We start from the raw sequence: 14,117 nt of genomic DNA, 5'->3' as shown, positions 1-14,117 counted from the left end.
GGTGTGTAGCCTGACAGTAACAGTGTGGCTCTGGTGTGTAGCCTGACAGTAACAGTGTGGCTTTCCCTGTGCACAGTGTAGCTCTGGTGTGTAGCCTGACGGTAACAGTGTGGCTTTCCTGTGCACAGTGTAGCTCTGGTGTGTAGCCTGTCGGTTACAGTGTGGCTTTCCTGTGCACAGTGTAGCTCTGATGTGTAGCCTGTCGGTTACAGTGTGGCTTTCCTGTGCACAGTGTAGCTCTGGTGTGTAGCCTGACAGTAACGGTGTGGCTTTCCTGTGCACAGTGTAGCTCTGGTGTGTAGCCTGACAGTAACAGTGTGGCTTTCCTGTGCACAGTGTAGCTCTGGTGTGTAGCCTGACAGTAACGGTGTGGCTTTCCTGTGCACAGTGTAGCTCTGATGTGTAGCCTGTCGGTTACAGTGTGGCTTTCTTGTGCACAGTGTAGCTCTGGTGTGTAGCCTGACAGTAACGGTGTGGCTTTCCTGTGCACAGTGTAGCTCTGGTGTGTAGCCTGACGGTAACAGTGTGGCTTTCCTGTGCACAGTGTAGCTCTGGTGTGTAGCCTGACGGTAACAGTGTGGCTTTCCTGTGCACAGTGTAGCTCTGGTTTGGCCTGAAGAATGGGAAGTCATTAAGAGAATCTTTGTTGTTGATCACACCATCAAAATCACCAGGAGAACAGCGACGGCTGAAGACAACAGTGTAACCACAGTCTACGTGTCTGAGCCGGGTAAGTTCTTCTCTTCAGTACTGTCCTGTTGACTCTGCTCTTGGTGACGAGTGGAGTCCTGTCCTCCAGCTGTCTGCAGACTATTAAGGTAGCTCAGGTTGGACTTAGTGACCATACATTATGGCTAGCTTGTGCAGGTCCTACACTGAGGGTCCACATGTCGTTGACTTGGCACTAGAATTGGAGTCCAGCTTGGTTTGGTCTTCAGTGGGTGCTTTAATTGGAGGCCAGTTTGATCAGGACTTGGGGGATGCTGGCATTGGTGGCCAGGTTGGGTAGGGTTTGGGGATGTTTCAAATGGAGGCCAGCTTGGGGACTCTTGAATTAGAGGCCAGGTTGAGTAAGAATTAGGGTAGCTTGAACTGGAGGCCAGGTTGGGAAGTACTCTGCTGCTTGAACTGTGGGCCAGGGTGGGAAGTACTCTGCTGCTTGAACTGGGAGCCAGGATGGGAAGTACTCTGCTGCTTGAACTGGGAGCCAGGATGGGAAGTACTCTGCTGCTTGAACTGGGGGCCAGGATGGGAAGTACTCTGCTGCTTGAACTGGAGGCCAGGATGGGAAGTACTCTGCTGCTTGAACTGGAGGCCAGGATGGGAAGTACTCTGCTGCTTGAACTGGAGGCCAGGATGGGAAGTACTCTGCTGCTTGAATTGTAGGCCAGGATGGGAAGTACTCTGCTGCTTGAATTGTAGGCCAGGTTGGGAAGTATTCTGCTGCTTGAATTGTAGGCCAGGTTGGGAAGTATTCTGCTGCTTAAACTGGAGGCCAGGTTGGGAAGTACTCTGCTGCTTGAACTGGAGGCCAGGATGGGAAGTACTCTGCTGCTTGAATTGTAGGCCAGGTTGGGAAGTATTCTGCTGCTTGAATTGTAGGCCAGGTTGGGAAGTATTCTGCTGCTTAAACTGGAGGCCAGGTTGGGAAGTACTCTGCTGCTTGAATTGTAGGCCAGGTTGGGAAGTATTCTGCTGCTTGAACTGGAGGCCAGGTTGGGAAGTATTCTGCTGCTTGAACTGGAGGCCAGGTTGGGAAGTATTCTGCTGCTTGAACTGGAGGCCAGGTTGGGTAAGAATTAGGGAAGCTTGAACTGGAGGCCAGGTTGGGTAAGAATTAGGGAAGCTTGAACTGGAGGCCAGGTTGGGTAAGAATTAGGGAAGCTGGAACTGGAGGCCAGGTTGGGTAAGAATTAGGGAAGCTGGAACTGGAGGCCAGGTTGGGTAGGAGTTTGCAGCACAATTTTTAAACGACCACATGAGTTGTATGTATTTATTCCTCAGCTCTGTGTCCGGGCTGCCGAGAAGGATTGCTGTGCCAGCAGGAAAGAGACATGCGAGAATATGCCCAGGCCACAATCTACGTTCACAAAGTGGTCGATAATAAAAAGGTTCCACTTTACTTTGGGTAATGTGTGTCTGTTGCAAAGACCACTGAGCGCGACCTAACTTGTGCCATCTCTGCAGGTCATGAAAGAGGCGGCTCCAGAGCTAAACGTCAGCAGCTCTGACCCAGAAGATGAAAAGGAGGAGCCCAGGCCTGAGGGAGAAAATGATCCCGACTTCAACCAGGTTAAGACCAAATGAATTACCCCCGCTCTCCTACACGACCCTGATCTGTATATAGCTGTAGTGAATGCATAAGCATTATGTACAATTTGCTGGATCAAACAGCGCCACCTTGTGCCGAAGGAGGATAGTGCAATACGGAGAATCATAATACCGCCTCTTATGCAGAGGGAGGATAAATGTCCTGCATGTTATTTGCCATGTGGCTTCTATTATTGCTTTCTGCTGGGACATACAAAATATTGAAGGTTCCTGTTTTTGTCCAGGTCAATGGGGCAGCAAAGAAACAGAAGCTGTCCAGCCAAGGACAAGTCTCTTACCAGAAGCAGGGGATCCGACGGAGCACGAGACACAGGAAAGTGAGAGGAGAAAAGGCTCTGCTGGTCTCTGCTAATCAGACATTAAAAGACCTTAAGATCCAGGTAACGTTCCACCCTCGGACAGTTCAATTAGGCGTTGTGCTGGGGGGCACTGGAATGGTGGCTATGGGGCCTGTCTCCGCTCCTCTCTTCAGGAGGTGAACCTAGGCCTGGTCCTCAGCGCCTCTTTATTTTCTGTGTTATCTGTTGTCCCTGTACGCCCTGTATACAGCCAGGTAGGGAAGCTCTCCGGGGTCTGCTCCTGGTGACGTATCACCGTCCTATGGCTGTAACAGTGTCCTGGTGTGTCCGCAGATTATGCACGCCTTCTCCGTGGCTCCGTTCGACCAGAACTTGTCTATTGACGGGAAGTGTTTGAATGACGACTGCGCCACTTTGGGCTCGCTGGGAATTATTCCCGAATCTGTCATTTTATTAAAGGTATTACTAAAGCTCTTTACCTGTCTCAGCCATGAGAGGCATGGACCTCATATCTTCATCCTGCTGACTGCGGTACAGCGGTATATAACTCTGATTTCATGCCCTCAGGCTGACGAACCTATTGCGGACTATGCGGCCATGGATGATGTAATGCAAGGTGAGACGCCACTGTATAGAGCCTGTGTATTAGCTGGGGGGGCTCCCAAAAACCTGTATGTAGGACGTATCAGATGGTGGATGTATATTGCAAATAAATGAATTGTAGTTCCCACTTTACGAGGAGTCCTGGGAGCAGCCTGTACCGGACATAGGGAAGGGTCTATGTATTTCTCCTTCATCCACTAGGGGCCACTGGAGTGTAGTTACAATGGGGAGATAGTAGGTGGTATTGGTAGCTGGCACTTTAAAAATTCTCACACTGTGGCTAGCTCCTCCCCTACTATCTCCCCTCCAAGCCAGTCTTAGTTAAGTGCCCGAGGTAGCTGGTTCACTTGGGTTTAGCTGAAGAATTTTCTTCTTTTTTCTTTATTATTTTATTTTTCTTACACACACTCACAGACTGGCAGCTCTGCCACTGCCAGTCTGCACCGTGGGAGCTGCCGGCGGGGTCCCATCGCAGCTGCGTGCGGCTAGGGATGGGCCCCGGCTGAGGGAGACACTGAGCTCTCCTGAGTTGGCGGACACCGCTGCGTGCGGCGCGTGTCGCGGCCACTCCATCCAGCAGAAGATTCCGGCAGCATGGCAGCGGTGAGTATCAAAAATGGTCGGACACCGCTGCGTGCGGCTTGTGTCGGGACCACCCCACCACAGAAGATTCCGGCTGGACGCCGCTGCGTGCGGCGTGTGTCGGGGCCGATCCACCAAGAACACAGTGGTGAGTGAAGTATACTTTATTTGTGGTGGCTATGTATGTTTTTAGAGCAATCTGTTTATTGTTGTACAACCCACTCCAGAAGGGCTCTCTGGGGCTGTAATGTACTTTATTGTATCCTTACCTGTCCTCCTCATGGAGAAACAGACAGGATGATTGGGGGAGGCTGAGTATGTGTTTATACAACCCTGACTGAAAAACGGGTGTGTGTCATTCTGATAACCCTCTGCTCCCCCAGCTCCCCGCACCCCCCGCACAGATCCCCACTCAGCGCGACTCACAGAGCCGGCACAGGGATCCCGCTCGAGCGCAAAGCAATGTTTAAATTTGGCGCCTTGTACGGAGGGGGCGGAGCTAAGTCCCGCTCTGTAGAGCGAGCTCAGCGCTCCCTGCTCCCAGGCGGCGACTCGCGCTCTGTTCAGCGCAACACTCCCCGGCGGCGGCTAGCAGATACAGGGCTCTACTAGCGCTGTATAGCGGGCTCAGCGCTCAGCGCTCCCCGGCGGTGACTCGCAGGCCCAGCGGAGGGTACAGCTCGCTTCCCGCTTAGTTTTGCAATAAGGCGCCATAGCCGGGGGGCGGAGCTAACTCCTGCTCTGTACAGCGGGCTCAGCATTCTCCGCTCCCCGGCCACTGTTATAGTGTAATAGGCATTTATGTGAGTTTAATGCACATGGTGCTGAGGAGAATGTGATATAGTCAGAGTGGCTCAGCACTAATCCAGTTATCCACTATATAGATTTTATCGCATAGCCCAGAGGAGTTTCACTCTGGCGGCCATTTCCTCCCTGCACAGACCTGGCTTCATATTTGCAGTGTCTCCTATAGCCCAGTGGGCTAATCTTGCATACTCAGAGACAAATACAAATAAAGTCCCAGGTATATTAACAGTTAACCCGCTTTACTCAGCGGGCTCCCAGGTCTCCCCTTCGCTAGGCAACAGCTCTGGGATTTGTAACTTTTCGATACTTCAGGCTGCTGAAATATAGATACATTCCTCCTGCAGTAGAGTCCTCTACCCAGCATTTTCCTACTTGCAAATCAGGGAACCTGCTCTATTACAGTAGCTGGGACTCAGCTCAATAATAATTAAAAGGATCTACTGTGCAGTATTTATTTACCTACGGTGTGTGTGTATATATACATATATAGTTATGTTTGTGCATGTATATATATAGATATATATATTTAAGTGCGTGTAGGTATGTATATAGATAAATCCATAAAATACCAGATATAGGGGATAAAAGCCTACGGCCACACCACCCTGAACACGCCCGATCTCGTCTGATCTCGGAAACTAAGCAGGGTCAGGCCCGGTTAGTACTTGAATGGGAGACCGCCTGGGAATACCAGGTGCTGTAGGCTACTTCCGCAATGTTTTCTAATAACAACATCTTGCACATAACATTTTCCCCCATCTTTCTCACAGGCTGGTCACCATTTTGAAAAGCCAGCGGAACCTCAGAGAAACATCTGGTGCACCTTAATTAGCGGTACACTAAATACAGGGCGGGGTGTTGCCTTCCCTTTATTATTCCTTGTTGTCACTAGTTACTAATGCTATTTGTAATTGTGGAATGCGTGTAAGGCATCAGACAAATAGCGCTGCGGCTCAGTACGCTAGTAGCGGGTATCTGAACAGGGGTTTGAATCCAAACAAAACTTTAAGGAGAACTCCTATAGCCTAGGGCTAAGACTCCTGTCCCACAGCGCAGCGTTGCTGGTTCAGGTCTCCGCTGCTCCAGAAAGTTTATTTTAATCGTATCGGTCACTACACATTATAGTGCAGACCTTACGTAGGGCTCTGTTTATTTAACCCACCTTTTCTCCTTTCGTTTGTCTCTCCTGGGATAGTCGAAGAATTCCCTCTTAGGTGTGAAATATGCGGCGGAGCCATCTGCTTCGCCCTCCACGCACCTGCACACCCCTGTTTGATCAATGATGCAGGTAATGTCACTATTAACCAGACAATAGCTCATCAGGTAAGCCCTTGGACTTTGGTTTCCAAGGTCACAGGATCAAATCACAGCGGGACCAAACACACCTTTCCAAAAAGAAACTTTGCTAACATTCCATGCATTACTGATGTCTGTTTTCTGTGGATCTGAACCAGTGTCTCAGAATATACAGGTACATAATACAGCAGTTCATCTGATACTGCAGGTAAAGGAGGAGGACACGTCAAGTCCATCAGGGTTCCACGCCATTGACGAAAATGACAGCGACTGGTTCAGTTTCGGATGAGCTGGGCAGGCTCCGGTAGGCGGCCGACAGACACCCGAATACACAATATCAGGTATCAAACAAGGTTTGTTTTCCTATCTTTTCCCCGCAGATGGCAGGAGATGGTATCAGAACCTCTCTAGGGTATACACCTCGGTGTATCGCCGGTCCATCAAGCCGCCGTTTTCCTGAGGCAACCTTGCTCAGGGATCCATCGACATATGCGGCAGCATGGTTCTACCGTATCCGGAGCAGGTAGGTTGGGGAACAATTGTCCTCTAGGTTACAGGATGCTTCGCATCAGGATCAATTGATACTTTGATACAGGTCAGAATCACGATTCTGCTTTATGTTCCTTGGAGGTCTCCATGTCTACAGACTCGGACCCTGCATCTTCGCTTGGGCTGTCTTAACCCGACGACCTCTGGGGCTGCGACAGTGACAAGTAAACATGAAATCCTACGGGGCAGATGGTTCTGGGGAAGGAACTTTCTGCAGGATTTCTCGAACCAATGGAGGTAGGTCCACTTTGATTTCTCCTACTACTGCCCCAGCTCCAAGACAGACCTTTACTGGTCTTCCCTTTAGATTTTTTCGTGCCCTTTCAGGTTTTTGACTCCACACGGGTGATATCTTCGTCGCCAGGGGTTCTCAGGGTAAAAAGGCTGAAGCAGAGGTTCAACATCCTCAGTCCAGTCTGATTTTATGTCATCCTATACACCCATTACACCTGCAGGGTCCCAGGGTAGGCGCAGGTCGATGGGAGAAGGCTTGGGCGGTTACAACCGTCTCAGGAGTCCCTCGGCATGGGTCGGCTGATTTACGATGACAAGAGAGTCATACTGCAGGCTGCGCTCCATAGGTTTCTAACCGCAAAGGGTGTTGATCCCTGTTTTACACATATCATTTGAATTAGGACAGTTCTCAGGCCTTTGTTTTCTTTTCACGTTCCGAAGCCAAGTGGCTCGGACAGGCCTATTCTGGCCTTACAATCCTTTTAGTCTGTGATTGCTAGTTTAAACAAGAAAGGGAGTTTTACGTGTCCCTTGTCTTCAGAGATGCCTGTTTACTGATTTCCGTTGGACAGGCTTTTCTCAGATTCCCCCTTAACAGGATTCTCATTTTCACTGTAAGTCCTTTACTCTTCTCTCTTCCGCTCCCACAGAGTTTAGGAAGATAACAGAATAACTCTTTTTCAAGGGCAGTGGGTGACGTTGGTTCCCTAATGGGACAATTTACTGCTACTATCCCACTCTGTACATTAGGTGGCTTCTGAATATCCGGAGGATCCACGAGCTTCTGATTCGACACAGATCCAATTTATGCTCCGCATAGACGTTTCTCAACACGGTCCGTCAGAGGTTTTTTCATTCCTCGGCACCAGAGACTCTATTTCTTCAGTCAAGTTGCGACGTAATGAGTGGTCGCCTCCATTCCTCTCGGAACGGGGGACAACAATCTTGTTTCCAGATCAAGCCACCAGGTCAGACTCCTGGGTGAGGGAACATGCCCCGGAGTTTTGTCAGCTGGTCCGCTGTGGGCGGAGATTTCGGATCGACCTCAGGGCGTTCTGACTGACTCTTTAACCCTTTATTACTCTCGGACGGCAGTAGCCGTGGAGGCCCTCAGGGCTCCGGGGAGTTTTCTGGTTATTCTATCCTGCCTCCTTTTCTATTTCTACTTCATGTTCAGTAACACAGGAGGGGATTATGCGTGCTAGTCCTCTCGGTGGCGCTGGTTGGGCCACGCATGACTTGAAGATACAGATACGCCTGTTGTCAGTAGAGGAGCCTTGGCTCCTACCTCGACTGGACTGTCTACTTCAACAGGCTCCTTTTTTTTTTTTCTCCTTGTTCAATTTTACACTGGTTTCGGTTACCCGTGTGACTGTTCACGAGACCTCAGAAGGGAGGAGTTCCCTAGTTCGGTTAGGCCTACTGGGCTCCGATTTCAGAAGTCTATTACCTCTTCTCGCTTTTGCCACTTTGGGAAAACTTTATGGAACATAATGAAGATAAAAGGGGGTTTTTCCCCCTTCTTCCAGTTACCATTCATCTTTGGTTTCTCTGGGAGGTTTTTTGCTCCGCTGCGCTTCAAACCACACTGACCGGAATTTTAGGTCTCTGCCTTTTTCGCTTTTCTTCCAAATGAGATTAGCCTAGCGGCCGTAAGTTCGGCCTCTTGTTCAGGGAGTACTCTATTGGCAACTCCCCGGGCTCGGCTTCGGCCTCAGCGGTCGTTTCTTCCAGAGGGGAGGTCCATTTTTCATATAAATCTGACACTAGTGGTTTTCAATCCTCTCTGAATGTTGTCAGGGCTCGTCAACTCTCTCTACAGAGGTCTCAGGCTATTCGATGAAGTGTTTTTTCTTCTTTGCTCTGGACGATGCTCCCGTACTAAATAGCCGGGGCCCCAGCATATGCTGGACAGTTGGATACATCTGATCATCAGACAGTCTTCTTGGCGGTTACTAGGGAACCTCCGTTTTCCAATTCAGCGCGCTTTACGCGCATTGTAAGACCTTCGTGGGCAGCCGCCCGCGGGGTCTCCATGAATATTTTGTCGGGCGGCTACTTGGTCAAACCGACATTCGTTTTGTCAAATTCTACAAGTTTGACACTTTTACGGCCTCTGCATCACTGTTTGGCCGAGCAGTTTTTACAGGACTCTCAGCGCTTTCCCACCCGTTTTTTGGGAGCTCTGGGACGTCCCCATTGTAACTACACTCCAGTGGCCCCTAGTGGATGAAGGAGAAATCAGGATTTTGGTACTTACCGATAAATCCCTTTCTCCGATTCCACAGGGGCCACTGGACGCCCGCCCAGCGCTGTTTCTCCTGATTTTTGTTTGATTAACGATTGCAGATCACCATATGACTGCTTGTTGGGTTCAGGCTAGCCTGGTTTTTTGTCAGGTTCTGTTCCAGGTTTAGTTTGTGTTCGCCTGGTTTACAGGGCGTCGTTAACCTCCTCTACCTTACGGTTTGTTTATTACAGCTCTCCTCGGGCACAGTTTAACGTAGACTGGCTTGGAGGGGAGATAGTAGGGGAGGAGCTAGCCACAGTGTGAGAATTTTTAAAGTGCCAGCTACCAATACCACCTACTATCTCCCCATTGTAACTACACTCCAGTGGCCCCTGTGGAATCGGAGAAAGGGATTTATCGGTAAGTACCAAAATCCTGATTTCTGGCAGATGAGGCCGCATAGCGGGACGCAGTATTCCCCTTCCCGGTAGCGGCAGGGGCGGCGTTCCCCCTTCCCGGTAGCGGCAGGGGCGGCGTTCCCTCTGCCCGGTAGCGGCAGGGGGCGGTGTTCCCCCTGCAGAAGGTCGGTGCTTTGTGTGGGTGGCTGTAACAGAAATAACCTGATAGTGATAACCTTTCTATAGTCTCCAGCCTTGTTGTGTCACATTTATTGTGTATTGTACATACGTAGTAACATGGACCCCCTCTCTCTCGCTCTCTGCAGTTTGTTTGCCAGAGGAAGGATTTAAAGGTATGACCTGAGTATTTGGTCTCTGACCTTTGCTGCTTTGTGCTTACCTAGTAATGATGGTCCCCAGGCAGGATACTGCGCTGCCATCACCTCGTTCTAGAGAATAACCGTCCTTTACCTGTCTCGTTTCCAGGGACGGGCCTGCTGGGACATTAATGCTGCGATGACGCTACACATGGCGCTGTCCTCGGCTAGAGAAGAATTCCTGACTGACGTCTCTTCCAGGAGGTTGTGACCTCTCCCACTCCGACTGATGCCTTACAATGAACATAGCAGATTGCACTGAAGGACTGCAGATGTAGATGGAATCATTCTACTTTTTATATGTAAATAAAGAGGATCGTATCAAGGGGCAGCGCATATATTATATATATATAATTATACCTTGTTTACACTGGGGTAATTCCATTCTGTGCAATGTATCCCACCACAGCGGCTTCTGTCTCGTGTAATATACATTTACAGTTGTGGGTTTGATTTCTGGACGGCTTGAAACATTAAACAAATCCAACTCTACTGGTGGTCACCCGTGTCTCTTAATGGGGGGCGTCAGGGATGAGGAACTTTTTATGTATAGAAGTGTCCTGATTGCCGCACAAAACTGCTGGACCTGTTGTATTTTGTCCTCCACATTGTGTGTCAGGATAGCCTGTGTGTAGCCAGTGTGGGGGTAACTCTACTAAATATAATCGTTATGGTAGACTTACCGTTGATAACTCTATTTCTCCTAAGTCCACAGTATCCACAGGATAACATTGGGATATGAGGTAGCGACAGCGGATTGGCACCAAACAAAGCTTTCGGCCTCCCAGAATGCAATGGGCCAGTCCCTATATTCCCGCCTCCTTGCTCAGGCAATTCTGTTTTCCAAAGCTCAAGCATCATAAAGAGCCCTAATCAGGTGAGAACACACATGCACACCCTTCCGTACAAGAAGGAAGAGGTTAGTGAGTGAAAGGATCCTCAAATCAGATGCGTCAGGGTGGGATCCCTGTGGATACTGTGGACTTAGGCGAAATAGAGTTCTAAACGGTAAGTCTACCATAACAATTTCTCCTGCATGGTCCACATGTTATTCACAGGATAACATTGGGATATCCCAAAGCAATTTAATGGAGGGGACGCTCCTGATTGTACAGGAGTAGCATTCGCCCGAATTCAGCATCATGAGAGGCAAAAGTATCCACGGCATAATGTCTATTGAATGTGTTAATGGAAGACCATGTGGCTGCCTTACATATCTGTTGTGCTGCCCATGATGGACCTACCTTACGAGTAGAGTGAGCAGAGACATTAGCCGGAACAGGGAGATCAGCCTGAGAATATGCTTCTGAAATCGTCATTCAAAGCCACCTTGCCAGTGTCTGCTTATCAGCAGGCCATCCCCTCTTGTGACATCCGTAGAGAGCGAAGAGAGAATCTTTCTGACGGCACTGGTACGATCCACGTAGATCCTTAATGCACGGACCACGTGCAGCGATGCATCTCCCGCAGAAAGGCCCGATATCTGGAAAGCCGGGACTACAATTTCTTCATTAAGGTGGAATCTAGACACCACCTTAGGAAGATACCCAGATTTAGTTTCGAGAACTGCTCTATCTGGATAAAAAAAAAAATCAGAAGGAGGACGACGAAACAATGCCACTAAATCTGATACTCTTCTAGCTGAAGCCATAGCCAGTAGAAAGAGAACTTCAGCTGTCAACCATTTAAGATCCACTCGTTTTCGTGGTTCAAATGGGGCAACTTGAAGGGCCTTCAGGACTAACCTTAAGTATCAAGGCACTGTAGGAGGAACAAAAGGAGGTTGAATGTGCAGCATTCCCTGAAAGTGTGCACATCCTGTAAGTTGGCAATTTTCTTTTGGAACATAGTCAATGCTGATACCTGTACTCTCAAGGAAGCCACCTTCAAACCTTTATCCATTCCTGCCTGAAGGAGTGCTAGGACTCTGGAAATTCTGAAAGACCTAGGATCAAATCTCCGGTTACTGCACCACTGAATATAGGCTTGCCACATTCTGTGATAAATGCGAGCTGAGGAAGGTTTCCTTGCTCTGACCATTGTTTGAATTACCTGTTGTGAGAATCCTCTTGCTTTCAGGATGGAAGTCTCAAGAGCCACGCCGTAAAAGACAGTCGATCCAGGTGCTTGTGATAGCAAGGACCCTGCATCAGTAGATCTGGACGTTGAGGGAGCAGAAGTGGAGCATCCATCGACATTCTCTGTAGATCTTTGTACCCATGCCTTCTGGGCCATGCCGGAGCTATTGGTATCTCGGTGCCCCTTCCTTGTTTTGCCTTTTGCATCACCCTGGGTAACAGGGTGATTGGTGGAAACATATGCCAGACGAAAGTCCCATCTCGCTGACAGGGCATCCACAAAGATCGCTTTGGGATCCTTTGTTCTTGACCTGTATGCAGGAACGTTGTTGTTCTGACGGGACACCATGAGATCTATCTCCGGTAACTCCCACTTGTCTACCAGAATTTGGAAGACCTCGGGGTGTAAAGCCCATTCATTTGCATGAATGGCGTGTTGACTGTGAATGCGCTTCCCAGTTTAGGACTCCTGGAATGAACACTGAGAACAAGGCTGGATGAAGATGTTCTGCCCACTTTTACGTGTGACTTGCAGTCAAAACACAATGAAGGAGGCGAGTTCCTCCCTGATGGATGAGGTACGCACTGCCGTTGCACTGTCCGAGCAGATTTGGACTGATTTACCTGAAGGATGTCCTTTGCCTGAATAAGTGCCATATATATGGCCTGAAGTTCCAATATATTTGACGGGCAACTTTCTTCCTTGGTCCACTGGCCCTGGAAGCAACTCCTTCCTCCCTCTGCTCCCCAGCCCTGAAGGCTGGCATCTATTGTCAGACTTTCCCAATCTGATATCCAAAAAGATCTCCCTTTGTCCAGATGGGATGTCTGTAGCCACCAGGCTAATGACCTCCTCACTTCCAGAGGAAGGACCATAGTCTGGGTTTTTATTGTCTGATGAAAACCATTCCATTTGGAAAGGATCAGACGTTGCAGAGGCCTCGAGTGGAACTGACCATACTTCACCATGTCGAATGTCGACACCATCAACCCCACCACACGCATTGCCGCGTGAATGGATACCCTTTAACTGTGTAGCACCTCCTGAATTTTGGATATTTTGTTCAGAGGTAAAATTACTCTCTGAAGACTCGAGTCCAACACAGCTCCCAAGTGAGTCATCCGTTGTGATGGAACTAGGGACGACTTTGCCTAATTTATGAGCCAACCGTGTCGCTGTAAACAAGCTATTGTCTGTCGTAGATGACACTGAAGCAATTCCTGAGATTGGATATCCAGGAATACCATAAAACTCCCCGGCTCCATGGCCAAAATAATGGAACGTAAATTCTCCAAATGAAACCGAGGCACCCAAATGTACTTGTTCTGCACTTTGAGACTGAGTATGGGCCGGAACGACCCATTTGGCTTCTGGACTAGAAACAGGTTGGAATAAAACCTTATATTTGGAAGATACTGCACAGGAAATATTCAGTGTTAAAATATGATCTTTAAATTCCCAAAATACAATGATAGAAATAAAGAAAGCCATGCTTTCTAATCCATATTCCATTTGGTAGTGCACCCTGAGTCAGTATTGAGACAAAGAACAATATACAGGAGAGAAGGAGACTCTTTTGTGGGTGCACTCTTAACTTAAGACAGTATAAGAAGGTTCAAGATAAATTTATAATAATTTTATTGAAATCACATAAAATAATCAGTAGTAAGATGAATAAGTAACAATGAAATTAATACAAATATTAGGTAACAGTTTCCGGCTGTCTGGATTAAACCAAAATCATATTTAGGAGTTTGCCTAGATAATAATGAAAATATAATAATTCACGGATGAGTCTCTGTCATGTGCCTGTGCAGGATTGTAATAAACAAATGGCCCAAGAAATGATTGCTGTTGTGGATTCGATGTAATAATTATGCAGCTATTAGTGTAACAAAAGAACAGAGTGAAGAAGCATAAAAGAGGTGAATCTGCTGTCGGTGTTAGGCACTGAGCATGTGGGTCCAATTTGTCCTCTACTAAACGGAGTATTCCTCAGCGGTCTCCCACTTGAGTACTGACCCAGTCCAACACTGATTAGCTTCCAAGATCGGATGGATTCGGGCGTTTCCAGTGTGGTATGATAGTAGAGAAAATAAGCAACGATCTGAAGCTCTGTAATCGCTGCTGAGAGTTCACAAAATTTTAAAAAGGTAAGTATTGACGGTATTATACCAACAGGAAGAGCTAGAATGGATCTGCTGCCAATGTTAGACGGGGTAAACCCCTGAATCAATGGTGAGAGTCCATGAAAACAGATGTAGAAAGAAAGGAGAATTGAGAAAAAATAGGTACACAATGGTAACGGTCCTATTAGACGGATTAGTTCAAT

General features: G+C 48.3%; 1 protein-coding gene, 1 non-coding gene and 1 pseudogene across 3 annotated transcripts in view; 2 read left to right on the top strand and 1 right to left on the bottom strand.

The window, feature by feature from the left end:
- The window catches only part of USP48 (ubiquitin specific peptidase 48), a 55,493-nt gene extending 45,295 nt beyond the window's left edge, over positions 1-10,198 (top strand). For both annotated transcript variants that reach the window (XM_063942050.1, XM_063942049.1), the window contains exons 20-27: positions 597-730; positions 2,005-2,111; positions 2,188-2,292; positions 2,556-2,711; positions 2,964-3,089; positions 3,198-3,246; positions 9,656-9,682; positions 9,816-10,198. In XM_063942050.1, the coding sequence (XP_063798120.1) occupies positions 597-730; positions 2,005-2,111; positions 2,188-2,292; positions 2,556-2,711; positions 2,964-3,089; positions 3,198-3,246; positions 9,656-9,682; positions 9,816-9,838 (727 nt within the window). In that variant the 3' untranslated portion in view covers positions 9,839-10,198. The remainder of the gene's footprint in view (positions 1-596; positions 731-2,004; positions 2,112-2,187; positions 2,293-2,555; positions 2,712-2,963; positions 3,090-3,197; positions 3,247-9,655; positions 9,683-9,815) is intronic.
- Positions 5,210-5,328, top strand: LOC134968378 (5S ribosomal RNA). Its single transcript, XR_010189326.1, has one exon. It is a non-coding gene; the product is annotated as a 5S ribosomal RNA (ribosomal RNA).
- A 3,560-nt stretch (positions 10,199-13,758) lies between the features above and the next one.
- Positions 13,759-13,877, bottom strand: LOC134967040 (5S ribosomal RNA; annotated as a pseudogene).
- Between the last annotated feature and the right edge of the window lie 240 nt (positions 13,878-14,117).

The sequence above is a fragment of the Pseudophryne corroboree genome, chromosome 10, assembly GCF_028390025.1.
Source record: "Pseudophryne corroboree isolate aPseCor3 chromosome 10, aPseCor3.hap2, whole genome shotgun sequence".
In the NCBI taxonomy this organism is placed as follows: Eukaryota; Metazoa; Chordata; class Amphibia; order Anura; family Myobatrachidae; genus Pseudophryne; species Pseudophryne corroboree.
This window is presented reverse-complemented; position numbering and strand designations above follow the sequence as displayed.